The sequence below is a fragment of the Aulostomus chinensis genome, chromosome 12 (genome assembly GCF_037954235.1).
Source record: "Aulostomus chinensis isolate RoL2024-O1b breed Wild chromosome 12, RoL_Achi_v1.0, whole genome shotgun sequence".
NCBI lineage: Eukaryota > Metazoa > Chordata > Actinopteri > Syngnathiformes > Aulostomidae > Aulostomus > Aulostomus chinensis.
In genome coordinates this window covers 1,493,312-1,520,747 of record NC_141331.1, presented here as the reverse complement: position 1 = coordinate 1,520,747, position 27,436 = coordinate 1,493,312, and the positions used below count along the sequence as shown (strand labels likewise).

Below are 27,436 nucleotides of genomic sequence, written 5' to 3'. Positions count from 1 at the left end.
TGGTTCTGATGGCACAAGGAATGGCTTCCCTGCCATGCGAGATTTTGTTGAGAAAGTGGTGCAGAAACTCAATATCGGAGAGAACAAAGACCGCGTCTCTCTGGTCCAGTATGGCAGAGATGCAGAGGTCAATTTCTATCTCAACACTTACACCACAAAAGAGAATATTGCAGATTCTGTCAGAGGGTTGAGACACAGAGGAGGCAGACCCCTCAACACCGGGGCAGCCCTGCAATACGTCAGGGACAACATCTTCACAGAATCTGCCGGGAGTCGGCACCTGAAAAGTGTTCCACAGTTCTTGATCCTACTAAATGGTGGGAGGTCTTCTGACAGCATAGACATCCCAGCCTCTGCCCTCAAACGGCAAGGCATCGTTGTGATTGGCATCGGAACAGGGAGCTCTGACAGCAGAGAGCTGCAGAAGATATCCTATGACCCGACTTATGCTCTGTCAGTTACTGACTTCAATGACCTCCCCAGGATCCAGGAACAGCTCTCCTCTGTCATGAGCAAAGTGCCTGTTAGGGTCCCACCCATGCCACCAACAGTGACTGGTAAGAAATTTTTACACTGCAAGTCAGTGGTATGCCAGTTGATTTTTGCTCAAGTGTTGTTCCCCAAGTTCCACTCCAAGAAGGCAATTTTTCTTTAACGGAAAGAGTAAATTGGAAACACTTCAATCAGCTTTCACCATGTCACCTTTACACCCACAACTTTTTACTGGTGAAGCTTCATGTCTTTGAAATTTTGTGTTCCCTAGTCGACAGAAGGCCAGAAGGAAAGGATGTTGTATTCTTGTTGGATGGATCTGATGATACCAGAAGTGGATTCCCAGCAATGCGAGACTTTGTCCAAAGAGTCGTAGAGACACTTAGTGTGGATGACAACAAAGACCGTGTCTCAGTGGTTCAGTACAGCCGAGATCCAACAGTCCAGTTCTATCTGAACACGTACACCAGCAAAGGTCAGATCCTTGACACTGTCAGAGGAATGAGGCACAAAGGCGGGAGAACCCCAAACACCGGAGCAGCTCTCCAGTACTTGAGAGACAATGTCTTCACTGCCTCTGCCGGAAGCAGGCGCGATCAACAAGTTCCGCAGGTCCTAATACTTTTAAGTGGTGGAAGGTCTTTCGACAGTGTCGACGCACCAGCTTCTGCTCTCAAACAGCTGGGAGTCTTGACCTTTGTGATTGGAACCAGAAACTCTGACAGCAGAGAACTGCAGAAGATATCCCACGATCCCAGTTATGTTCTATCGGTGTCTGAATTCACAGACCTTCCCAGTGTCCAACAACAACTTCAGTCGTCCGTAGAGACTGTTTTCATTGACTACATCCCTGAATCACCAACTCCATTTGGTATGATCCTGCCTTTTTCCTCTTTGCTTAAATACCTCAACAAAACAAAATATGGTTTTCCTTCATATTCCAAGGATCTCTTTTTCACTTTTCTCTCAACATTTCATCTTTTCTGCTTTTATCATTCATATGGGATCTTTTGGCCTCTTCCCAATTCAAGTATTTCTTCTTTTACTCATTTCAAATTGGTTGAAAGCTTCATTTCGCAATGCTAAAATCATTCATGCATATATGTCTTTAGGGAGATATTGTCACTTCTTTCTGCATGACTCATGCCTTATGCTGTAAATAAATCTCAACATAAAACACATGAGCGTTTCTTTGGACAAATTAGCATTGTTCATTGAAGCCTTTTTTTAAGTAAACTAAACAGATGATTGGTCTTATGACCAAACATATTGGTATTTCTTTATTGTTGCGAGATAATAATGCCAAATGCAGAATAGCAATTTTTTTCTCAACTTAAAATTTCCTTATTTTTTTCGATAGTATATGCCAGATATCAGAAGAAAAATGTTTCAAATGAGCATTGCAAATATGGCATATGTGGTTATATGATTCCAATTTCTAGGATCATTGACAGATATTTGAGCAACATGATTGTTCAGAATTCAAATGTGATCGTTGGAGTTTCTCAAGTTCACACATTTAGTATGCAGTTTACACCTGCATTTTGGTAGGGGTTATATGGTGGAGTGAAGAAAACCAATGTTCACTTTTCCCTGCAGTTCTTACATTTATGTCATACATAGTTTTGCATGTAAAACTTGCTTCTATGTAAATCTCCCCCTATTCCCTTGACACCCCAGTAAATTCATATGAATGTTGGCAAGGGCTCAAGTGTCTATTCTGTGCTCCTGTTGGAGACATGAAAGCAGCGTTACCCATACAGTCTGTTTTACATGCCACGTAGGATTTAGTGCACATTGTGACATACTTACACCCAAATAGGTCCTAATGTGTTCGTGCATAGGTTAACGGGGACTAAGCTTTTCTCTGTGTCCTAGCACCACAAGTGATGATCAATATGCTTGCAGCTACTTTCCAGAACATTTCTTGTCATTGTTAACACAGTTCTGTTTGTTTGGGGTTTTTTAAAATTTTTTTAAGGGTTTTGTGATTTTTGTGGTTAATTGTTTTTATTATTCACACATAGATGGTAATGCCAGTTCCCAGCAACCTTCCAGCTTTCATTCACAACACAGCCTTTCTTGCATTCCCAGTAATGTCAATCAGTCTTGGGGTGGGAAATAGTGAGAGGAGCTTTTCCAGAAAATGGGCTGTCATTTACGCATGACCCTTTACTGGAGTAATGCTGGAACACTTCAGGGAAAATCTGCACGTGAAGGAGGCATAGGAACAAACACTGTCGGTGCTGCTTCTGTCATTTTACTGGCAGGAGATTAATATAAATCTTTATTCTCTCTCTTCCAGCTGAGTCCCAAGGTCCTCGAAAGGACATCATCTTCCTTGTGGATGGATCTGATGGTGTTGGTCGAGATTTCCCCATTATCCAGGAGTTCATCCGCAGGATTGTGGAGAGTCTGAATGTAGGCGAAAATAAGATCCAGATTGGTGTGGTCCAGTTTAGTGACTCTGCACAGGTTAACATGTATCTGGACTCATACACAACCAAAGAAGGAGTGCTAAATGCTGTAACAGCAATAAGTCAGCTGGGAGGAAGACAGCGTAACCTGGGTCAGGCCTTGAACTTTGTTGGTCAGGATGTTCTGACAGCGGCTCGAGGTAGCAGGAAGCAAGAGGGTGTTCCACAGTTTTTAATTGTCATCTCCAGTGGGTCCTCTACAGATGATATCAATCGTCCAGCCTCTTCCCTCAAACAATCAAGAGTTCTTCCCTTTAGCATTGGGACCAGGGATATGAACCCTACAGAGCTGCGAGTGGTGTCATATGTTCCAAACTTCGCCTTCACTGTCGATGATCTTCCTGGCCTCTACACAGTCCAAGAAAACTTAATCACCACTCTTACTGAGTTGTCAGATGATGACATCAACAAGATGACTCCAACGTTCCCACAATATGAAGGTATTTACCCATTTTAATGTTGTATAAAATGTATAAGTATGTAATTTGATTTATTTTGGCAGCATAAATTTGTTACACAGATTCTTACTTTACTAAATGCTATGACATAATGATTTAAGAGTTGAACATGCCCCATTCATACCCTCAATGTTTGCATTCTTTTTCACAGTAATAACAACAGTCAGAGGAAGAGAAAAGAGGGATGTTGTATTTCTAATCGATGGCTCCACCGCAATGCGTAGTGAGTTCCCTGCCATCCGTGAAATGATAAGAAGAGTTGTGGAGAAACTGGATGTAGGACTGGATAACGTCCGCGTTTCTGTGGTACAGTACAGTGATGACCCTAAGGTTGAATTCCTTCTGAATGAATTCTCTAGCAAAGATGAGGTTCGCCAGGCAGTGGCAAGACTTCAAAGCAGAGGTGGGAGCCGTCTAAACACAGGTCGTGCCCTTGAGTGGGTCTCCAGGAACATCTACCAGAGGTCAGCAGGAAGCCGTATTGAAGATGGTGTGCCTCAGTTTCTCATTCTAGTTACTGGCGGCAAGTCTACAGATGATGTTTCCACATCAGCTGACCAACTGAAGAGAAGCCACATTGCTCCACTTGCCATCGGGTCACGGAATTCAGACCCCAGTGAACTGAGACAGATTTCCCTCAAGCCTGAACTTGCATATACAGTGGACAGTTTCCAGCAGCTTCCAAGAATCGAGCAGCAGCTCATTGAGTCGGTCACAGAAATATCGACTGATGATATCATCAGTAGCTATGTGCCTCCTTCTGGTAAGAAATATTGTCCAAAATTCCTGGCTTAGATTACCTTCAGGAAGACATGAATAAGTGGATGAATTACTTTTTTCCACTAACCCTACCCCAGTTAATTTCAGTTCAGCTAGATTCATGTCTGTCCATAAATGAAAATGCCCATCCATCCATCCATTTTCAACTGTTTATCCTCTTAAGGTTGGTGGGGGTGGGGGGGTGGAGCCTATCCCAGCAGCCTTCAGGTGAGAGGCGGGGTTCACTCTGGACAGGTCACCAGTCCATGGCAGGGCCAACACATAGAGACAGACAACCATTGGCTCTCCCAGCCACGCCTACGGTCAATTTAGAGTCTGGATTAACCTGGTCCCCTCTTCATGTCTTTGGACTGTGGAGGAAGCTGGAGTACCAGAGAGAACCTAGCAGGAGCAGGGAGAACATGGAGACTCACCCAGAAAGACCCTGTGCTGCAGCCGGGGCTCCACCCACAACCTTCTTGCTTTGAATAGTGGAAGAAAAAAAGAGTTTTATATTGTTTGCCACTATCAGTCAATTTTCAATATTTATTAAGTCTCAGATGATTCTTGGCTCCTGGAAACCTGACAGTCTCCTTTGTCCATTCATGTGTGCAACATTCACAGCAACAACATTATTACAGCCCCTTTCACACTGCACCAAAAACGCGGGTCAACACGGGTTTTTGCGCACTCTGAAAGGGTCGACTCGGCATTTCGACCCGCATCGACCGACTCACCAAGAGACCCAGGTGTTTAGTGGCTTGGCTCAGCTCGTCTGCAGTGTGAAAAAGGCAACCCGCGTCATCTCATGTTTCACGCGACATTCCTGTCGCATCCTGATGGCCTGTAGCTTCTTCGGCTCCCCACTAGACGAGCCAAAAACTCCATCCTCCTATGCTGCAGTAGCATTCAGACATTTTCCAATCTGCCCCGAGTTTGTATGCTTCGCAAAAAAGCCAACATTGCAATGCGCGCAACGACAACGTTAACGTTCAACTCAGCGACATTCATGTTGTCGTTTGTTTACATCTCAGTGTTCCAGTGCATGTTTATGTGAAATGATGACGTTGTCAGCGCGATGACGTACAAGAGAGAAAAACAAAGGCACGCAGCCTCACAGAAGTTGAAGTTCCCAAAGAGCACCTATGTATGATCAACACAATTCCTCATTAGCAATACGATTCCCTTGTTTTTTTCTTCACAATATGACATACTTTACATATAGTGCTCGTATTATGAACTTTTTAATGGTATTGTAATGACTAATGTTTTCATAAATTTCTTTTTCAATTATTAAAAATGCTTTCATTCACTTTCTTCTGTCTGTTTTGCAGATGTCATACACCTCGGGAGGAAGGACATTATTTTCCTCATTGATGGCTCAGACAACACAGGTGCTGCTGGTATCGCTCATATTCGTGACTTCATACTGAACACTGTCCAAAAACTTGATGTGCAACCTGACCAAGTTCGCGTGGCCATCGTCCAGTACGCAGACAATGTTAAAACAGAGTTCTCCCTCAATTCACACAACAGCAAGCCAGCTGTTATCTCTGCAATCAAAAGACTCAGGCAGATGGGCGGCCGCTCCTCAGATCTGGCGGATGCTATTGAGTATGTCATACAGAATGAATTAAAGCCGTCTGCTGGTGTTCGTCCAGTCGAGGCCTCCCAGCATCTCGTGGTTCTCACGGGAGGACGTTCCCCGCAAGATGTTTCTCTCTATGGACCTTTGCTTAAGGGCTCCCGTGTCAACTGCATTGGTATTGGAGCAGCTGGTGCTGACACAAGGCAGCTAACCCAAATTTCCACCACGCCAGAGGATGTTCTTCAGGTTCCTACATACCCGGGTCTGCCAGCAATCCAGGACAGGTTTATTGCCAGGTTAAGTGGGACCATACCCGAAGAGCCACCGACAATTGTGGATCCCAGTAAGTTGTGTAAAAATTTAAAATTAGGGGTGTCCCAGCCTAAAAATGTTCATTGTAAAATCTTGTCCCTCAGTTCTTCTCTGTTGTCAAATCCTGTTTTTTGTTTTGTTTCTTGGTCATTGAGTCAGATTTTCTTTGGCCTTCTTTTTTCTACACATGGCAAAACAGCTGAGACAAAATGAATAAATAGCAATTTGTAAGATACATCTAAAACTAGTACAAGCATTGAAAGCCTCCCTATTGTGGGTGTACACTAGTAAATTGGCATATTTACTGTATTGGTTTATGTTGGCACATGGACTTGCCATGTTTGTTTCCATCCCAACCATTGTCATACTGATGACAAAGAACACACCCAGACCACCAGCTTGGGGAGCTAGCTTTCACAAAACCCTTTCACAGAGGGTTTTTGGCCTCAAGTGAAACTGTCCAGAACACCTTCCTCATTTTTCTCCATATTTCATCCTCTTAACCATCTCGCTCCTGCACCTTCACTCTCAGGTACTTCATTCTTGACAATTCTAACTCGCTAGAGCAAAGCCCTGGCTGGTGTGCACATTATCTTCTGACACCAGGGTAACATTTCATGGACAAGGCGAATGGTGGAGTCACTTGAGGTCACTTGAAGCAAAAAAGTAACAAGCAGCAGGTGTACAGTAAGCGTTAAGTTCTATTGTCAGTGGTCTTCAGCTCAGCTACACAGTACAAGCCCCACACCCACAGATAGCAGTTGTCCACCCCAAACTGCATATGTATTCTTGTGATTATTTCAGGGTACTGCAACGCTACAACAATAATACTGGCTGTTTCGTTAGGCTCCTTCCAGTGAATCATATATTCTTCAACTATTCTGGGTCACCCCTAAATTACACCATGTTACAGATTCTAAACCAAGAACACAACACAAAGAATTTAATAACTAATGAGTCGCTTTTCTCCATATCTCCTTTTCTCTCTTTTCTCCACCCTGTCTTCATCTTAATGCTCACAGCAAGTGGCCTGCCGCCCTCTAAAAAGGCTGATATTGTGTTTTTGGTGGATGGATCCATTAACTTGGGCAGGGATAACTTCAATGAAGTGATGTCATTTATCATCAACCTAATTGATCTGTTTTTCACTGAGAGAGACAGCCTGAGGATTGGCCTGGCACATTACGCCACAGATGTGACTGATGATTTCTATCTCAACACCTACAAAAACAAGCAAGACATCATTAGTGCTATCAGCCAAGTAGAATACAAAGGTGGGCGTAAAATCAACACTGGGGCAGCCATTCGCCACGTTCAAGATATCCACTTTACCAAAGGAAAGGGCAGCAGAAAAGATGAGGGCACTCCCCAGATCCTGATGGTTATCACGGGGGGACGTTCAGCTGATGACAGCAAAACAGCAGCTCTAAATCTTAAGAAAACAGGTGTGAGAATCTTTGCTGTAGGAGTGGGGGACATTGAGAATGAGTTAGAAAACCTAGCCAGTGAGTCTTCCACTGTGGCCCGAGCCAGTACCTTTCAGGAGCTTTCAGAGCTCAATGAACAAATTCTGGAGACTTTGGATGACGAGGTGAAGGGGAAGCTGTGTGTTGGTGCACCAGACACGCCTAAAAGTAAGAGTCTGTTTCTGATCTGTTTCACATGATACCATTATAAATTTACAAGATAAAATTTAACATTACAAAGAATTAAAAATTAATTGATTTTGACCCATGACCATATTTGTGTTTTCCAGCCTGCAGCATAGAGGTGTTGTTTGGCTTTGATGTTTCCGCCCAGAATATCTTCAGTGCTCAGACCAATCTCCAGAGCAAGATGCGTGCCATTCTGCCAAGAATTTCCAAAATGGCAGCAATCAGTTGCTCATCTGGACAGGTTCCTTCTGTGCAAGTGGGTATGCTTGCTGTGGACTCTGGTGCTCAGCCTATCCAGCTAGACTTCACGGACAATGCTGAAGAGCTCTTTGAGGCCTTTAGAGCCCTAAGAACTCGTGGCCCCTTTGTGCTTAATGGCAAGACCATCTCTGCATACACTGATAGGTTCAAGACTAGACAGGACAACGTTGTCAAGGTTGGTTACTGACAACTTAAACTCAACAGTGAACAACTTGAGTTGAGAAAGAATCAGATTAAATTGTGGGTTTTTTTCTCCCTGAAGGTTGTTATTCATCTGACTGATGGCCTTGATGCCCCATATGCTGAAATGAAAAGGCGTGTTGATGAACTTCAGCGATCAGGTGACAACCCTTGTTGACTTTTCACCTATAAATATGTTTTGTAGAGACACTTAGGATTAATTAACTCCTGCAAATTCATCTACAATACAGGAGTAAATAGTTTCATCCTGGTTGGGCTGGAGCGCGTGGCCAAATTTGAGGAGGCTTTGTCTTTGGAATTTGGTCGAGGCTTCAGGTACACCAGACCCCTACGGCTCAATATCATGGACTTGGACTATGAACTCATGGAAGAACTGGTGAGTTGGTTATCTATGGGGCTCAAGACAAGTTACACAGCAACTTTCTTTGAATAACTTATAACATGTCTTCTTTTGCCATGTAGGACAATATTGCAGAGAGGGAATGCTGTGGTGTTCCATGTAAATGTACTGGCACCAGAGGAGACCGAGGGGGAGTCGGAGTTTCGGGGTTGAAGGTAAATAGTACATGAGGAGGAGAATTAAGAAAGGAGAGTCCCTTTTCTTGCTATCATATCACACATCTGTTTGTTTCATATACTTTTCCAATCTCCCAAATAAGTCAGTGCGTTGTAGGCTGCTCAAGAGGACCACTCCTGGATCATCCAGGCTGTTCCCTTAGGCTAGGTGAAGGTTACCTGTTAAAGCAAAGTGTGGGTCACCGCAACCTGGTTGGCCTTGAGAGGTTTAGATATTCAGTTTTGAAATTATGCTTGACATGACCATAAAATGTTTATTATCATAATATGTTGATACTTGGTTGAATGTTGTCAGATTTTGAGTATTTTATAATCCAATGTCAGACAGCAAGGATAAACCCTTAACTTCTTACACTTGTTACTTTATGTGAGTGTATTTTTACACACACACCACATTCACATACAAATTACAAACAAATAAAAGGCATTCTGATTCTGAAATACAAAAATACACAAATACTTCATCATCTTGGGTGTTTGATCAGAGTCAGATCAGAGATAAAGGCAGGCCACAGAATTGAAGTGGTGGCATTATGAAGTTTTTGAATCACTGTGTTGGTTTTAGCTCTCTGTAGCAAGCAGCAGTCTGGAATTATTTTTGAATACTTTGAATACACGTGGGTGGAACATCACCGATCATGCACGTATACGCTCACTCTGCCCTTCACTCATTCAACCTGCTGGAACCTGAGCAGTTCCAAATTCAAACCGCTCTCTGTTCTGATTTGCTTGTATTGTTTGCTGAATATATGCTGTTTGACTCTTTATGTTCTTGCTTGTTGGGTCTTTGTGAATTTCTGAGTCCCCAGATGCAGCCATATGTGCTATACAAATAATGTTTGCCTTGCCTAGTGAAGCTCTAAAAAACTGAAAAACAGAGGCTAACAAATGGTCATTTTTGTCTTCCAGGGAAGTTCAGGAGGACCAGGAAGCCAAGGGCACCCTGGAGACGAAGGTGGACCTGTAAGTAGAAAGAAGACTGACCCATGCTGTCTTGACCTACCGCTGGACTCCCCCTACTATGCTTTCCTGTTCATCCTTTGTTTTTCTTAATTCTCCTCCTCATGTACTTGTGAATATTATTTCAACGTATTTTTTCTATGATGACAGGGAGAACGAGGACCTCCTGGCGTCAATGGAACTCAGGGTTTCCAGGGATGTCCCGGCCAGAGAGGTGTCAAGGTAAACACTCACCTCAAACTTTTGTGAAATTATTATGCTTTGTATCTGATTATTTTTCTGATCATTTCTAATGTTGTAACTCTGTTCCTTTCTTTGCTCAGGGTTCCCGAGGATACTCAGGAGAAAAGGTGACTTTTTTCTCTTTAAAATCTTAACTATCAGACAGATCAGTATGAAACAGTCTAATGCAGCCATGGACGCACTGTTACCACGTTACAGGGTGAATTTGGAGAGATTGGCCTGGACGGGATTAACGGAGAAGAGGTGAGCTTCTCATCATCTAGTAATGGTTTTATCCTGATGGTTACATACAGCAGTGTTTCCTGTCTTTTCGTGTGGCACAGACATGCTAATGTGGTCTGGTCCAAGGATGATTCTGGTCTTTAATTTACATTTGCTCTGTGTATTTTTAGGGCAAAAGTGGAGTGGCCGGACCGCCAGGAGAGAGAGGAAACCCTGGATGGAGAGTGAGTGGCTGGATATAGTTGAGCATAAATGCAGTGGTGCAGTCGACTGCAGGGTCGCCACTGTTCCCAATTACATGCTTGTGGGGGGAAATGTGGGGTTTCTTCAAATTTGAATAAGATTTGAATGTTATTCTAGATGAGCTCGAGTGTCAAAAAGGGGAGTGAATTCCTCACCATGATTTAGTTGTATGAGGGCAAGAGTGACGACAGCTCAAACTTTAACAACACAACTTCCCATTACAAAGCAGGTTCAACCAGCACAGGTGACTTCTGGTTGTTCTGTATTATTTTTTTCTCTTTTCTTGCTTGCAGGGTCCTAAAGGTGCCAAGGGTCAAGCAGGAGACACTGGAGAAATGGGAATTCGAGGAGACCCTGTGAGTTTCAGTATTGTGCAGTCATTTCAATTATTTTCTGTGCACTTGATGATTTTTAATTTGTTTGTAAGTATTTCCAGATTTTTTTATATATATTTATGTGTTTAAATTAGTCTTCAGTCCTTGGAGTAATGGAGCGGTCATTCATTCATTCCATTAGCTTCAGAATTTAGCAGTGGCTAACTAGTAAAGGTCTCACTCGGCTGACCATGACATCCAGGCATCTAATAGAACCATCAACATGACCTCAACCGGCTCTAACACATTCTGTTATGGTGTTTATTTGTGGCTCAAATTGAATTTTCCCTCTGACAGGGTACAAGTGGACAGGATAACAACCAACCTGGCCCGAAAGGAGACCCTGGTGATGCTGGACCAGCGGTAACAACCTTGTTTCACCATATCATTCTGTGCAATTTAACATGGCCTTGTGTGCTGATTTAGTTTCATGGTGTGGTAAAATGACAGGGAGATCCAGGTGAGGATGGAAAGAAGGGAACTCCTGGGGAACCTGGAAGAAGGGTATGAATGTTTGCTACATAATCAGTGTCTTTGCAAAATTTTCTTTGTTTTCTTTATTAACTTTGATTTATTATCAGGGATCTGATGGCAGAAGAGGCCCACCAGGAAAAGCTGTAAGCCCTTATTCAACAGTGAAATCCAGAGTACTTCTTACTGCAGCTACTCCTGACACTGATTGTAACATTGTTTGCATTTCTTGAAGGGAAAACCCGGAAAGCCTGGAGATAATGGTGTACAAGGAGAGCCTGGTATTGGAGGATCCAGAGTAAGTTGTTGCGCGATATTTGGCAGACTCTCTGAGTGTACTTGCCAAAACATTTATCAGTCTGTCAGCAGATTGGAGGAATCAGATGACTTCCTTCTTCTTGGCTGCGTTAGTCAAACATTTTCACTATGCTGTGACTGAGGGATTTACATGTAAATGTGTGGTCATTCTTCACTCTAATAAGCTGTAATCTGGTTTTTCAAGGGTCCATCCGGACCGAATGGTGCACCAGGACCCAGAGGGGAAGACGGCAACCCAGGACCAAGGGTGAGTGAACAGATTAGCTTTGATATGAATATTCAACTGACTGAGACATAAAACACTAATCTAGAAATGTATTATGTACACTGAAAGTGCAAGGCTTTCCAACTTTAATGTTCTGGACCACCAAGCTGCTTTTTTTCTGACAGTCACTTATTCAAATGATCTCAAACTCCTCACTGTATAGTTTTGAGGTAACAGTAATACTCCTAATAAATTGGAGGTTAGTTCAATCATGGATAATCTCTCTGTCTATCAAAATTATTCAACTCTGTCTGTATGCAGTATGCAATGATGTCATGTCAAATCAAGTCAGGTTTATCAGTACGGCTCCAAACCCCAACCAAAGTTCTGTCCTGACTCTGTCCAAGTAGAGCAGGTCCAGCACCTCCCTCCTTCAATGAACCTCCACCCAACAATTCTCCATCAGCAGCACATCCTGCAACAGCAGCCACCAGAACCTTCCTTTACCAGCAGGAAGGTGGAGCAGATCCAGGATCAGTGGGGACGGAGAGAGAGCAGGAGAGCAGGACAGAGACAAAGACAGAGAATGGAGGAAGACAGGGAGACAGTAGGACAGAGAGGGACAGAGATAAAGAGGGAGAGAAAGGAGGAGAGACTGATGGAAAGAGACAAAGACAGAGAATGGACGAAGACAGAGAGACAGTAGGACAGAGAGGGACACAGATAAAGAGGGACAGAAAGGAGGAGAGACTGATGGACAGAGACAAAGACAGAGAATGGAGGAAGACAGAGAGACAGAAGGAGAGAGAGGGACAGAGATAAAGAGAGAGAGAAAGGAGGAGAGACTGATGGACAGAGACAAAGACAGAGAATGGAGGAAGACAGAGAGACAGAAGGAAAGAGAGGGACAGAGATAAAGAGGGAGAGAAAGGAGGAGAGACTGATGGACAGAGACAAAGACAGAGAATGGAGGAAGACAGAGAGACAGAAGGAAAGAGAGGGACAGAGATAAACAGGGAGAGAAAGGAGGAGAGACTGATGGACAGACAGGGGCGTGAGCAGGTGTCAGAATATGAATAATAGTACCACATTCCGGCATCTTGGTTTACCAGTTTGAAACTGGACAGAAGAGACGGCTCTTACGTGAAAAATAACAACTGCTCATTGAAGGATCTAACTCTGTAACACACTCTCCATGCGTCAGCTCTCACAGTTGCTAGCAAATGCAAACAACCAGCACAGGGGGATGTTACAGTTGGTTGACCTCAAATCAGGTGCACAGTATCATTCAGTGTGAGAAATGTCCAACAATATTCCATGTTCTGTCTTCCAGGGTCCCGGCGGTCTTCCGGGTGCAGGTGGAGAAAAGGGCAGAAGAGGAGCTGTTGGTCGCAAGGTACTGAGCAGTCCAATATTTAGTGTGGCTCATGTTCTTCCTTACTGACTTTGTTTAATATAAAAACACGCAGGCCTAATCCTGGCTCGGTCATGTTACTGGACACACACATGTTGTGTATTTGAGCAAACATGAGAGCTGTACATGAAAACATCAAGGCTCCACTTGAGATCTACTGCACAGAAACCACATGAGCCTCATTAAATCTACAGAAGGGGAGCTTCCAGTAAAATTTCGACTTTCTCTCAGTGTCTCCGAATTCTCTATCTCACGCTTGCGAACTGGTTATGTATTTGTAGGGAGAGCCAGGAGATCCAGGACCCAAAGGTGTTGATGGACCCCTTGGCCCCCGTGGAGAGCCTGTAAGAATGAAACCATAGCATGTAGCCTACAGTAACACTGATGGGAGTATGACAAAACTTAAATGTGTTTGCGCAGACTATCTCCCTTCAGGATGGATGTTATTAATCATGTAATGCATATTTCATTATGACATAAGAGGGTCAAAGAGGAGGTATAATTAATTAGTAAATTCGTGAAAGCTTTATAAACGTGAAGCACATCTTCTTCTTTTCTGTGTAGGGTGAAGATGGGAGAGATGGGTTTGGCATTCCAGGGCCCAAAGGAAGAAAGGCAAGTAAACCGAAATGACAAGGGTGTGGTTAATGAACCTCACATATCAGTGACATATTCACAAAAAGAAAAGTTTACGCCCAGTCAGGTAGGAAAACAGTGCTGCTGTTCCGATCATCCATCTGGGTTCCGAAACACAGGCACAGAAACCTCCTTTTGTGTGACTGAATATTACTAAAAAGAATGTTTAGAGTCTTTCACTTACTGACAGATTGAATTGTTTGCACTGTTACACATAAAGTATGTCTTTTTGTGCAGGGTGACGATGGCTTCCCAGGATTCTCAGGACAAAAGGTAACAGAAAAGACTGACTTCATTTTTGCATGAGTAGCACAGTGACACACAAGTAGTAAATCTGCAAATGTACACAGTTCTGAGTGGAAAGGAGGAGAGAGGAGAGGCATTTCTTGCTCTCATCAATCATGACCTTTTTATCTGTGGGACCCCAACAGTAGTGTTCTCAGGTCAACGGCATCCAGAGCTGTTAATGTCACAGCCACAGTTGTTACCAATTTTAGCCAAAAGGCTGGTTTTCATTGGCAGCCCCCTGCCAGAAGTTTGAATCCATGCTTTGTCAGGACTGTCCAAAGCAAACAACTTTTAAAAATGCTTCTTTTCTGAATGGAGTTGGGATTGACTACAGTAGAATTATGTGACTTTCTCAGCCCAGTTGAAGCTTTCAACTCACACAAAAAAGGTAGACTTGTGAATTGTGTGCCATTTGTGTTGCCTGGTGCAAGTCTGCGTCTTCTGCATCTTTACATTGACTTATTCCTTCACAAAAAAAATTGGTCTTGTGTTTTTCCTGAACACGACAAAACTTTGGCCACAGCCTTTCTCTGTTGGCCACGCAAATTTAATCCCTTTACTTCTGTCACTGCAGGGAGCAGCAGGTGACTCTGGAACCCAGGGGGGACCTGGACCGAGAGGAAACCGTGGACAGCGGGTAAGCTTTAAGACCCCCATTAGATTGAATGTATATAATGTGTACAGTCTAAATGCTCATTACATGGCATCACTTAGTTTGTTCAAGAGCAATGAGTGGTAGATGGAGCCTTCAAAGTCAAGTCAAGCAAGTAGCTGTCAAGTCTTTCTTCTTTCCAGGGTGTCTCTGGGAGTATTGGTACACCCGGACAGAAAGGAGAGGTTGGATATCCTGGGACATATGTAAGCAACTTCATCTTCATTGCCCAAAAAAACTACGTGTCTTACATATAAAAAACAAAGAGACACAGAAGAATATGTATTTATAATTCTAGAGTGGGCTGTTGATCACTGTGGACATGAAACACAGATCACTGTTAAACATGCTGCTAATGTTATATAAGCGTCTTATTCTGGCGGGGTGTTTATCTAGCTGTCCAGCTGCTAACACAAGCCTTTTATTCTTCCTTCAGGGTCAGAAAGGACCACGAGGACCAGGTGTTGTGGTATGTGCTCATTAATCAAACTGCTTCAAACTGAGCTGGATAAACAGTCAGTTAATTAAATTGATTGTAAATAATTAATCTGATGACCCCAAATGTCTCTGTTTTTGTCCTCAGCAATGTGAGCTGGTCAAGAAGATCCGAGAAAACTGCCGTAAGTATAACTGGACGATGACTAACTGTTGATGATGACATACCCTGGTAACAATGTTCAGTATGTCTCACTGTGTTTTATGTCCCTTTCTTCACCAGCTTGCTGTTACGGTAAGAACGTAGATACATTTCATTAAGGCAAACATGACAGTCAAATAGAAATTACTATGTTTAATTACTGCGTATTCACTATGTACTGCATCCAGCGAGCAGTAAATTCTCTGTGTGCGCTTAGGTCAGCAGGAATGTCCACTCTACCCTACTGAGCTGGCCTTCGCCCTGGATGCCTCTAGTGATGTTAATCGCCCTCTTTTCAACAACATGCGGGACACCGTCCTGCGCCTGGTCCGAGACATCACCATCACTGAGAGCAACTGTCCCAGAGGAGCGCGTGTTGCTTTGACTCTGTACAACAGCGAAGTGACCACCGAGGTCCGCTTCGCTGATGCCATGAAGAAACAGGCTTTGTTGCAGCGCATCGAGGGACTGCAGACCCTGCAGACCAACAAGAAGCGCAGCTTAGAAACCGCCATGAGCTTTGTGGCCCAGAACACCTTCAAGAGAGTGCGCAGCGGCTTCCTCATGAGAAAGGTGGCCGTCTTCTTTGTTGGTGGGACAGCCGGTAATGCTCAGGCAGTAACTAACGCAGCGCTGCGCCTCCATGATGCTGGCATTGCCACTTTGTTCTTAGTCAACCGTGAGGACACAGCACTCAGCAGAGCGCTGCAGGTAAACAAAGGCTCAAAGAGGAACTAGACGATTCACTTTTTTACTTTTATCTGTCCTGTATGAAAACAACTTCCTTTTGTTTTCAACATTTTTGCTCATCAGGTTAACAACACAGCTCTGGCCCAGGTCATTGTACTGCCAAACGCTAATAGTGGACAGTACAATTCAGTCCTACAGAGGATTATGAACTGCCATGTCTGCCTGGGTAAGACCTCCATCTTTATTTACCCTTCAAATGTGATTTTCAGAAAGTAATTAAATAAATAATCATGATAATGATTAATGACTTTGACTGGAGTTGCTCCCAATGTTACAACTACAGTTTTAGCTTTCAATGATGATTTTCAATGAAAGCAAAAGTCAGTCAGGTGAAACGGTTCTTGTTTTGTGTTACATGAACTAATGAAGTAATTTTCTGACATAAAAAATGCATGAATAAACACAAAACGTGACAAAATATTTCATAGTTCATAAATCCCAGGTCCGTGAGGTTCCTTCTGCTGTCTCTCTCCAATGTTCATGCAATCTGAAAATGGCTCCCCTTCCTTCTTTCAGATATCTGCTCTCCTGACCAAATGTGCAACTACGTTCCTCCTTCAACCAGCAGAGATAAGAGGTCGTTTGCCACAGATGTGGACATTGACATGGCTTTCATCATGGACAGCTCAGAGTCCACATACCCTGCCATCTTCACAGAGATTAAACGATACATAGCTCACATGGTGGAGCACCTACAAGTGTCCTCCAATCCCACGTCCTCCGCCCATCATGCCAGAGTGTCAGTGATCCAGCAGGCGCCTTACGAGTTTGTCCACAACAAAACCGGCTCTCCTCTCCACATAGATATCGGTTTGACTGAGCACCACTCCTCTCAGGACATCGTTAAGTTCCTGCTAGAGAAAACGCCACAGCTAGAAGGCGGTCGGTCACTGGCCGCTGCCGTGGAATCAACCGTGGAACACGTGTTTGAGAAGGCACCTCTGCAACGAAGCCGGAAGGTGCTGATGCTTTTTGTGACAGGAAGTGTGGAGGAAGATGAGGAGCAGCTGGTACGTGTTGCCACTGAGGTCAAGTGCAGGGGCTACTTCATGGTCATCCTGGGGGTGGGTGAGACTCTGAGTGCTGGGGACACCCGAGTTCTGTCTCGCATGGCCAGCGAGCCTTCAGATGTCTTCTTCAAGAGGCTGGACAGCATCTCAAACTTCTATGACAAACGTGTCCAGACCTTCGGTCAGCTGCTGCCCAAGTACATCAGCAGTAAGTCCAGCAGTTGTGAGTTTGACTTACATTTGAGAGTTGATTCTGACACTTTAACTCTTCTCTTTATTTTCAGTTGAAAATGCATTCTACATGTCCCCTGAAGTCTCCAAACACTGCAAGTGGTTCCAGAGTGACCAGCCCTTCAAAAACCCGTTTACATCAGCCCAACATCAGGAGTGGGTGTTTTGTGACTGTTGACACTGTTGACTGTGGTGCTAGTCGTGCAGCTAATGAAATTCACGATTTATCGTTGCATTCATAGGAAACATCAGAAACATCATGAAAATCAACAGGCGATTCATCACATCAAGCACCAAGGTGAGGTAGTGGGTGTGTTTGAAGTATCTGTTTGAATCTGTCATTTCTGTTTTCTTTGCCACAAGTCAAGGGGCTGTTACCCTAACAGCTCATAAATCAGCAACCAAGCCACTGTTCACTCTTCTCTCATTACACAACTTCAGCAAAATATAAACAGTCATCAAGAGTCCCACTGTCAATCTGGGCCTGCACGCCGAGTTCAGACTGTTTCTGACCCAATTTCTGCAGAACTTCAGCTTCTTCTGGGTCAGGCGATGCTCAGCCATCTTCAGGCTCTTGCACAGTTGAAGCAGAGCTACAAGTTGATTCTCCACTGTCTCACTGCGTCTGTGACTGCTGTGGATAGCGCATTAATGTGAGCTCAAATGTTACCTTGAAACACTGGAGGCATGTGTGCTGCATTACATCATTCCTCTATCATGAGGTTTTTGAAGTATGAGTTCACCTATAAGTTTCATCTTTCAAGTACTTACGAATAGGAGTCTTGTGCTCAAGGAAATATTTTTCTTCTAGCATTACTTCTTTGTGGCTCCAGAATGCAGAAACAGCAATGAAAGCAAGAAAAACAGTTAAACTGTCTCCAGGTTGAACTCCAGGTTATCGTCCGATAAGATCCCCGTCTCCTTAATACAGAAGGAATTAAACATACTTCTAAAACCGTAGTGTGCGCCCACGTTGACTCAGCCTGACCTCATGGACTACAGTCACTGTCATCAATCCTTGATGCCACTGTTTCTTTCCTCAGACACAGACGAGCTACACGTCACCAACATCACCTCCAGTAGTCTGAAACTGCGATGGAGCAGCCCAGATCCCAAACTCTTCATCTACTTTGAAGTGGTGGTGACACGGCTGCATGACCATGCCCTCATCCTGAAGACCAATGTGTCAGGCACAGAGCTCTCAGTAGACAACCTGGAAAGTGCTAGATCATATCACGCAGTGGTTACAGCCCGCACTGCCCAGGGTCAAGCCGTCTCCACCCGTAAAGGCGTCATCACCACCAGTATGTCAGAAACAAATCTACACAAATATATCAACTTTCTTTGCATCCCATAAGCTAGTATCTAACGCAGCAATGAACATCAATTAACCTCATCTAATTGAATAAAATATTTTGGATTTCCAATACAAAAGTAATTTCTTTCCTTCATTGTGATATACATTTGTTAAAATGTTCCCCCTGCCTGTAGTCCCTTGCGTTACGTGCCATGATTCTCTTAACAATGGTTGTGTCACTTTGGCAGAAGCAGCAGAACATAAACCTGTCAGCCACGCCTCCAGCCCAGAAGTCACTACACCGCTGGACAAACCAGAAACTGGTGAGTGATTCTGCATACATATCACCGAGCAAGATGATGAAAACATTTTTGGAAAAGTCTCTGATCATCCATCGCCCCCAGAGAAGAAGATAGAGACGCTTCCCTAGGGAGACCCGTGCTAGCTAGCTTAGCACAATGGATGACAGTTCCTCCAAAAGTCAAACCAAATAAATGCAATTACAGATAAGCAGCATCACAAACACAGGGCTGCAGGTGAGGGGAGAGATCCAGCAGGGTAGCACCCAAGAAAGGCAAGAGAAACGCATCCATCAGAACAGAGGGAAGTCAAGTCAGTTTTATTTCTATGGCACCAAATCACAACAGAAGTTCTCTCATGACACTTTACAGGTAGAGCAGGTCTAGTACCACGCTCCTTCAATGAATTTACACCCAATAATTCTCCATGAGCAAGCACATCCTGCAACAGCGGCGACGAAAACCTTCCTTTTAACAGGCAGGAACGTCGAACAGACCCAGGATCAGTGGGGACGGCCTTCTGCTTTGACCGGTTGGGGGGAAAGAGAGCAGGAGAGCAGGACAGAGACAAAGACAGAGAATGGAGGAAGATAGATATGCAGAAAGAAAAAGTGGGACAGAGATAAAGAGAGAGAGAAAGGAAGAGACTGATGGGCAGAGACAAAGACAGAGAATGGAGGAAGACAGAGAGACTGAAGGAGAGAGAGTGACAGAGATAAAGAGAGAGAGAAAGGAGGAGACTGATGGGCAGACAGGGACGTGAGCAGGTGGAGATACGGGTGGCAGCTGGAGCCTCTTCAGGTCTGCACCCTCCTCCTGCAGCACCCGGGATCTGGGATGAGGGGAGCCCGAAGGCTCCGGAGAAGAAGACGAGTTCGTAATACGTATGAGTACGATTTATGTATGACAAATATAAGAGGACAGAGAGGAGTAGAGAAAAGCCCAGTGCACCATGGGAGATCCCAGCAGTCTGAGCCTATAGCAGCATATCTAAGGGCCAGCCTAATCAGTCCTGACTATAAGCCTGATCAACAAGGAAGGTCTTAAGTCTGCTCTTAAACCTAGAGAGGGGGTCTGGGTCCTGGACTGAAACTGGGAGACGGTTCCACAGGAAGGGAGCCTGATAGCTGAAGGCTCTGGCTCTCATTCTACTTTTAGAAACTCTAGGAACCAGCAGGAACCCTGCATCCTGGGAGTGAAGGGTTCTAGCTGGATAATAGGGGACTAGGAGCTCTGTCAAATATGAAGGTGCCTGATGGTTGAGGACTTTGATGGTAGAAGGAAAATTTTGAAATCTATTCTAAATTTGACAGGGAGCCACGCAGAGAAGCCAGTACAGGAGAGACCTGGTCTCTGCTACCAGTTCTAGTCAACACGCAGGCAGCAGTATTTTGGACCAGCTGGAGAGTCTTTAGGGACCTACTGGAGCAGCCTGATAGGAGTGAATTGCAGTAATCCAGCCTGGAAGTGACAAAGGCATGGACTAGTTTTTCTGCATCTTTTTGAGACAGGATGTGTCTGATCTTAGCAATGTTTCGTAAATGAAAGAAAGCAGTCCTAGAAATTTGCTTAATGTGGGAGTTAAAGGACAGATCCTGATCGAAGAGAACTCCTAGGTTCCTTACGGTTGTGCTGGGGGCCAAGGTAATTCCTTCCAAGGTACCTGTCTCATTAGATAGGGTGTCTCTAAGATGTTTTGGGCCCAGGACAATGACTTCGGTTTTATCACAGTTTAATAAAAGGAAATTATGGGTCATCCAAGTTTTTATCTCCTTTAGACAGGCCTCCAGTTTAGTCAGCTGGTTTGTTCCATGTGGATCATTGAACAGTACAGTTGTGTGTCGTCTGCATAGCAGTGAAAATGAATTGAGTGTTTCCTAATAATGTGACCGAGAGGAAGCAGATAAAGGGTGAAGAGGACTGGTCCAAGCACAGAGCCTTGTGGAACACCATAAGTGACTGCAGTGGTTTCCGAGGGTTTATCATTAGTGAGTACAAACTGAGATCGACCTAGTAAATATGACCTGAACCAGTTAAGTGCAGTTCCTTCAATGCCAATGACAGGTTCCAGTCTCTGTAGAAGGATATGGTGATCAATGGTATCAAAAGCTGCACTAAGATCTAATCAGACCAGCACAGAGACCAGTCCCTCATCTGATGCTAGTCGGAGGTCATTGGTAACTCTGACTAGTGCTGTTTCTGTGCTAGGGTGAATCCTAAAACCTGACAGGAAATCCTCTAATAGTTCGAGAGAGTTTGCTATTAAAGCTAAGGGTCTTCTTATACTTATGTTTGGAACGTTGTCACCAGCTGCAGATCAGTCTTATAAAAATGTGCTGTGCAATGAACCACAACTCCAATGTTGACAATAGACTCACAAGAACTTGCCAAAATCCACTCCCCGTGCACGAGAGAATTTATGACGTCTGTTATTAAACCTTTTCTTTAGTATGTTTTGGCAAAAGAAGCAATTGAGGTGGTGCTGTGGTGGTCGCGTCTCACAGCTCTCTGGAAAACAGAAGCACCGCAGCAGATGGATGTTTGCTGCAGGGGCGACGTGTCACAGCTGCTGAGATGAGAGAACATTCTGTACCCAAAGTGATTTCAGACATTTGAAAAGACATAGTTTTTTACATGAAGTTCATTGTAGCTCTATTTATTTTTTCATTAAGGCTGGATGATTTGCGGAGCTTAATATAGCTCAGCCCATCAGTACAGCAGTAAAGGAATGGTGCGTTTTCTGACACAAGCATTGGTTTGATTTGAGATGTGGAGGGAAGTCAGCTGAGCCTTCAAGAATCCAACATTTAAAACTAAAAAAAATCAACAATTTTGCTCATTTTCAATGTAAAACTACAAATAAAGTGTCTAAACCTTTGTGATCACTTTTTCTCCATGTAAGGAAAGAATGTTGGGATTTAGTTGGAAATTAGGCATTAAATATTTATTTCCAATATCGTCATCTTCTTAAAATAATGGCCTACATTATCTTTTTTTATTTTTTTGTTTGCTCAAAACAACTCCTTGTGATGTTTGTCTCCAGTTTTGGGGTTTACGTGGAAGTCGGGCAGTCATTCACTGAGACGCTGTGGACTTTTCACATCAGCGTCATCATCATGACTTGGGTTCAGATCATGTTTAAGACCAGTCATGACCCGGGGTCGCTGTCTGATGGGACAGTTGTGCTCCTGCTACATTTTGCTGCATTTAGCCTCCGTTTACATCTATACTGCACTGACTGTTTGAAATATGTGTGCCTCCACAGAGCCGGAGCCTCAGCAGCAGGTTGAGCAGGTGGAGATCATTCCAGCTCCCGGTGAGAAACACTCACTGACCTCACTTCCCTGGAACTATGGAGATTCTTTCCACCGCCAATATGGTCACTGACTTGTTCTCTGCCTGAGGGCAATAACCCACCAACACTACCAAGCTAATGCTAACATTCTTGCCACAAAGCTAGCCGCTAGCATTAGCATCAGAGTTGCATCAAATTTGGGGTTCAGTTAGTTCTTCTTCTAGTCTTCTTGGGTATTTGTTGTCTTGGGCATGTTTTTAGTGTTGTTTTTAAATGGAGGCCTGGAGCACAGACTAAGCAAGAAACTGTTTAAATGTTCCTTTTTTTCCAAGATTCAAGATTCTTTTTTGTCATATGCACAATATTGACAGCATCATTTGTGCAATGAAATTCTTAGAACAAGGCAGGCAGACAACTCTAAGTAGCACAAGAAAAGGAAAGAAAAATAAATTATGAATAAAATAGAAAAAATAAAATAAGGTAAGGTCCTGATATATAAATAGCTAAGAGGAGCATGGTATTATGTACAGCAGTGAGGATTATGTACAGCAGTTATTATGTACAACAGTGGTGGATAAATATATATGTACATGTGTGCAATGTCTGAGAGTGCAGACTGTGCAGTGCAAACACAAAGAGCTACTGGTTTAGAAGTCTGATGGCTGTGAGGAAGAAAGTGTTTCTGAATCTGGTCGTCCGTGTGTGGATGCTGCGGAAGTGTCTACCATACGGCAGCAGGGAAACAAGTCGGTGGCTGGGATGAGTGGGATCTCTGATGATCTTTTGAGCTTTCCTGAGGCAGCGTGTGTTGAAGATGGATTGCAGGGAGGGGAGGTGACAGCCAGTGATGCGCTCTGCTGTCTTCACCACTCGTCCAAGGGACTTGCGGTCCGCAGCAGAGCAGCTGCTGTACCAGACGGTGATGGAGCCAGTCAGGGCACTCTCTATGACGCCCCTATAGAAGGTGCAGAGTGCATTGGTGCTCAGTCCAAACCTCCTCAGTCTCCTCAGGAGGTATAGTCCTTTATTTGCTGTTTTAATAGCTGCAGTGGTGTGAGTGGTCCAAGAGAGGTCATCGCTGATGTGCACACCAAGGAGTTTGAAGGAGGCAACCCTTTCCACCTCTGAACCCCCGATGAAAATGGGGGAGTGACCTCTCCTCTCACGTTTCCTGAAGTCAAGGACCATCTCCTTGGTTTTGCAGACATTGAAAGAGCGGTTATTGTCCTGGCACCATGTTTCCAGGGCGCTGACCTCCTTTCTGTAGGTGGTCTCATCATTGTGAGAGATGACACCAAGGATGGTGGTATCGTCCGCAAACTTCAGGATGGCATTGGAACTGTGCCTAGCCACACAGTCATGAGTCATCAGGGCGTAGAGGAGAGGGCTCAGAACAAAGCCCTGAGGGGCACCTGTGCTCAGCATCAGTGTGGAGGAGGAGAAGCTGCCCATCCTCACCACTTGGGGTCTACCCGTCAGAAAGCTCAGAATCCACTTGCAGACAGAGGTGTGCAGTTCCAGGATCCTGAGCTTTTGGACAAGCTTCATTGGGACTATGGTGTTGAATGCTGAGCTGTAGTCAACAAACAGCATTCTCACATATGTGTCCTTCTGCTCCAGGTGGGAGAGGGCAGAGTGAAGTGTCAGGGCAATGGCATCATCCGTTGACCTGTTTGGCCTATAAGCAAATTGGAAAGAGTCCAGGGAGTCGGAAAGAGAGGTGCAGATGTGGGTCTTGACTAGCCGCTCAAAGCACTTCATGATGGTGGGAGTTAGTGCCATAGGACGGTAGTCATTCACGCTTGTAGTGGGGGATTTCTTGGGAATGGGGATGATTGTGGTTCGTTTATAGCATGTGGGGACTGTGGCCTGCTGCAGGGAGAGGTTGAAAATGGAGGTGAGGACCTCTGCCAGCTGGTCAGCACATGCTTTGAGGATCCGTCCTGGAATGCCATCTGGCCCCAGAGACTTTCGTGGGTTCAAACTTTTAAGGGTTTTTCTCACATCAGCCGTTGTCAGGGTCAGAGTGTGTCCATCAGGGTTCTCAGCTAGCTTCTCAACCAATGTGGTGTTGTTGGCCTCATACCGAGCATAGAAAGAGTTCAGGTTGTCTGGCAAGGAGCGTGGATGTTGCTATCGCTCCTCCCTTTGTAGCCAGTGATGGAGTGGAGCCCTTGCCACAGACGTCTGAGGTCAGAGCTGGTGCAGTTGGACTCCAGCTTATCCCTGTAGTTCCTTTTTTGCAGTGGTCCAGGTAAATGCCTTACATCACATAAACTAATTGGACCCCAATTCTAGTGGCAGCCGTTCAGTCTGTTTCCTGATTCCTAGCGAGTGCTGACTTCATCTTATCTCCAGCCATAAATCATTCTTGACTTCAGGTCCTGGTTGCAGTGGTTGTCTTACAATTCTGTCCTCCTTGTACCCATTTTGACAGCAAGATAACTGTTAGCTTTGAGCTGGAGTTATGATTTCAGCAGCAAAAACAATGAAGGATCCGCTACAAAAAGATGACGAGGGAAGTTTCTCGAACGTTATGTCTTGCTGTAAAATCAAACAGATGGAAGCCTGTAAATTAAACTGTAAACTGTTTCTGTCCAGCTGATTGCCAGATTCTTTACTGGGAACACCCTCGATACAAAGAGTGCTCGAAACATTGAACTCCCACCAATGTCTTCCTGAAATATCTGCAATAGATTTGGAAACCGACTGGACCAGTGATGGCTCCAGACTTCAGGTCTGCATGTGTAGCACCAGCAGAGAAGGAGTTTGGCCTTGCTGCTGAAATTTCTGTCTGTTTGTTCTTTCCTTCTTTTTACTAACATGATGGACTTTGACATGAGTCCGGGTGTACAGTTAAGGCACCGGTACAGGAGAATAAAGGGTTTCCGCTCATGTTTTAAAACAAGCAAATCCACATCCTCAAACACAGACCAGCTTTGGCGGGCAGCATGTATCAGCACATCAAAACACCAGTTTTGCATAGTTTCATTTCCTCTGACTGCTCGTAAAACAAAGAATTCTTTGTTTCCAACCAGCCGCCTCCTCTGCTGCTCTTCAGAAGATCTAATGACTGAAGGAGCGCAGAAAAAAGAGAGGGTTGTACTTCAGTGATGGAAGAGAGCGATTAAGAGTCATGGAGAGGCTGAATGGAAAGCCTTGTTCGCTGTTCATTGTTTTCTGGCGGCGCTTCTCAAACAAAGCCACAATACTTGGCTCTCAATAGGAACAGTAAAACAAATCCAAGCCACATGTACTGAATGTCTCCAGTACGGCAAATGAATGAAGTATTACATTTTCATTCCATCGCACAAACGGGTCACTGTCGTAATAATCATGACAGCTCCTGACGATTGAACCAGTTTTCCCCCACAACCTCACCGGTGAGTCCAGTCTTGTCATTCTTTTACTGATCATTCCTCTGCCTTCCCAGCGGCCTCAACTGCTCTGGACATTTGCCAGCTGACCAAAGACGAGGGCACCTGCGCCAAGTTTGTCCTCAAGTGGCATTACGACTTCCCCAGTAAGAGCTGCACTCGCTTCTGGTACGGAGGCTGTGGGGGAAACCAGAATCGCTTCGACACGCACGAGGAGTGTCTAAAGGCTTGTGGAAAAGCAGGTACACGGAAGGAAAATGCTGTGAAAGAAATGAGCTGCAGGGGGCGTCTTTGACATGCAAGTGCAAAGTACTACTAGTCCTCATACCTGAAGTGCAGAAGCACAAGGGAAAGTTTGCCCATTGCGTTTCCGTAGTAGTTAATGATGAGAGAGCTTCCATTTGAACCCAAACCAAAGAACTGTGTTGTTTTAGACTCAACCAAGCGGCCACAGAAAACTGACTAGAAATAAACACTGAATACGATGGATGACATCACTACACAAGGACGTCCACAATGTAGCCAGAAGCACACGCACCAGTATTCAACCCCGAATCCTGTGTGGTCCTTCCTCATGGACTCAGTAATTATTCAGATTATTTTTCTTACAGATTCTGAGAGAATTTTTTTTCCTCTGAGGCAAACGTCTTCCTTGTCCATGACTGAGCAGGTCATTTGCCAGCAATGCCCGTGATAATAACAATTGTTTCCTCACATGACAACGTGGTGGTTACAGCATCTTTACATTCAGCCCAACAAAACCTAAACTCCTCTTCAGGGTTTGGAAAACATTGTGGCTTCGTTGTCGTGGTGACAATAACGAAAATAGGAATGGGAAGTGTTAGCATAGCTCGTTCGAGTCCTTCATCATCACAATGTGTTTGTTTTTTCTGTCTCTCGCCAGCGCCTGTCAAGCAAGGCGTCATTGCTGCCATAAGAACATAGGACACAGACGCTAAACATGGCCAGCTGTTACCTCTACCTGCTCTGGGGTTCTGGAGGAGACCCGTCCAACATGGCCATACTGTCAGGAAGCAATGCCAACATGGTGGCTGCACTGGATTCCACGAACATGGACTTGATCCCCAAGATTCTTGAAGTCTTTTTCACCGCAAGAAAGAAGGCAACACGACTTGCTGCATGATTTGTTTTAACCTACTGGTGCTACATAGTATGTTCCTTTGACAAATTTACAGGGTGCATTCTGTTTTGTTTTCTGGAACAGCATATGAGATTTCTTTTTTTTTTTCAAAGTGCATTTTTATAATTAAGCAAGAAACATATAAATGTTGGACAGTGATTAGGCGATAATCAGTTCAGTAAGCTTTGTGTTGTTTTGATGTTCCACATTCACGCAGCAGCATCGACGCTTTCATACTTTTGGAATCATTCTTTCGCCTCACAGTTATCACAAGTTTTAATGAATGTTTTAATAAAATGGCGGTGACCAACTGCTTGGATGCAAATACAATGATGATGTCACATGCACTTCTGGATCCACTGCCTCAAACACATGTTCCAGCTTTTGAAAATAGAATGTACTTGTCAAGCTGTTTTTTTAATGTTTCATCTGGGTGTAGGGGAAATAAAAACAAACTAGACTTTCTAATAAACACGTGCAAATGATTTTTTTTTCTTGTTCTAAATGAAGTCTTGTACATTCGAAACAAAGAGATTTGGAGCCTGAATAAGAAATAAAGATGATAAAAAGTAGACGTTGGAGACAAAAAATCTC

The 27,436-nt window shown here is 44.2% G+C and overlaps 1 protein-coding gene across 2 annotated transcripts; it reads left to right on the top strand.

The window, feature by feature from the left end:
- The first annotated feature begins 19 nt into the window (after positions 1-19).
- LOC147251670 (collagen alpha-3(VI) chain-like) lies at positions 20-27,436 on the top strand. 2 transcript variants are annotated; one of them, XM_086219518.1, is made up of 40 exons: positions 20-557; positions 764-1,363; positions 2,798-3,409; positions 3,579-4,190; positions 5,521-6,117; positions 7,109-7,720; positions 7,843-8,177; positions 8,265-8,343; positions 8,434-8,579; positions 8,666-8,758; positions 9,689-9,742; positions 9,890-9,961; positions 10,063-10,089; positions 10,181-10,225; positions 10,375-10,428; positions 10,741-10,803; positions 11,119-11,184; positions 11,272-11,325; positions 11,403-11,438; positions 11,528-11,590; positions 11,795-11,857; positions 13,149-13,211; positions 13,511-13,573; positions 13,794-13,844; positions 14,103-14,138; positions 14,728-14,790; positions 14,949-15,011; positions 15,242-15,274; positions 15,389-15,425; positions 15,524-15,535; positions 15,660-16,153; positions 16,256-16,358; positions 16,709-17,410; positions 17,487-17,589; positions 17,676-17,731; positions 18,477-18,737; positions 18,979-19,053; positions 22,295-22,345; positions 25,758-25,943; positions 26,606-27,436. In XM_086219518.1, exons 1-40 carry the CDS (start codon positions 35-37, stop codon positions 26,644-26,646), a joined length of 7,299 nt encoding a protein of 2,432 aa, XP_086075644.1. In that variant the 5' UTR covers positions 20-34; the 3' UTR covers positions 26,647-27,436. The 2 variants fall into 2 exon arrangements, with proteins under 2 accessions (XP_086075644.1, XP_086075643.1); XM_086219517.1 differs by lacking the exon at positions 20-557 and having other exon boundaries at positions 826-1,363; positions 15,524-15,543; positions 15,668-16,153; positions 17,676-17,743.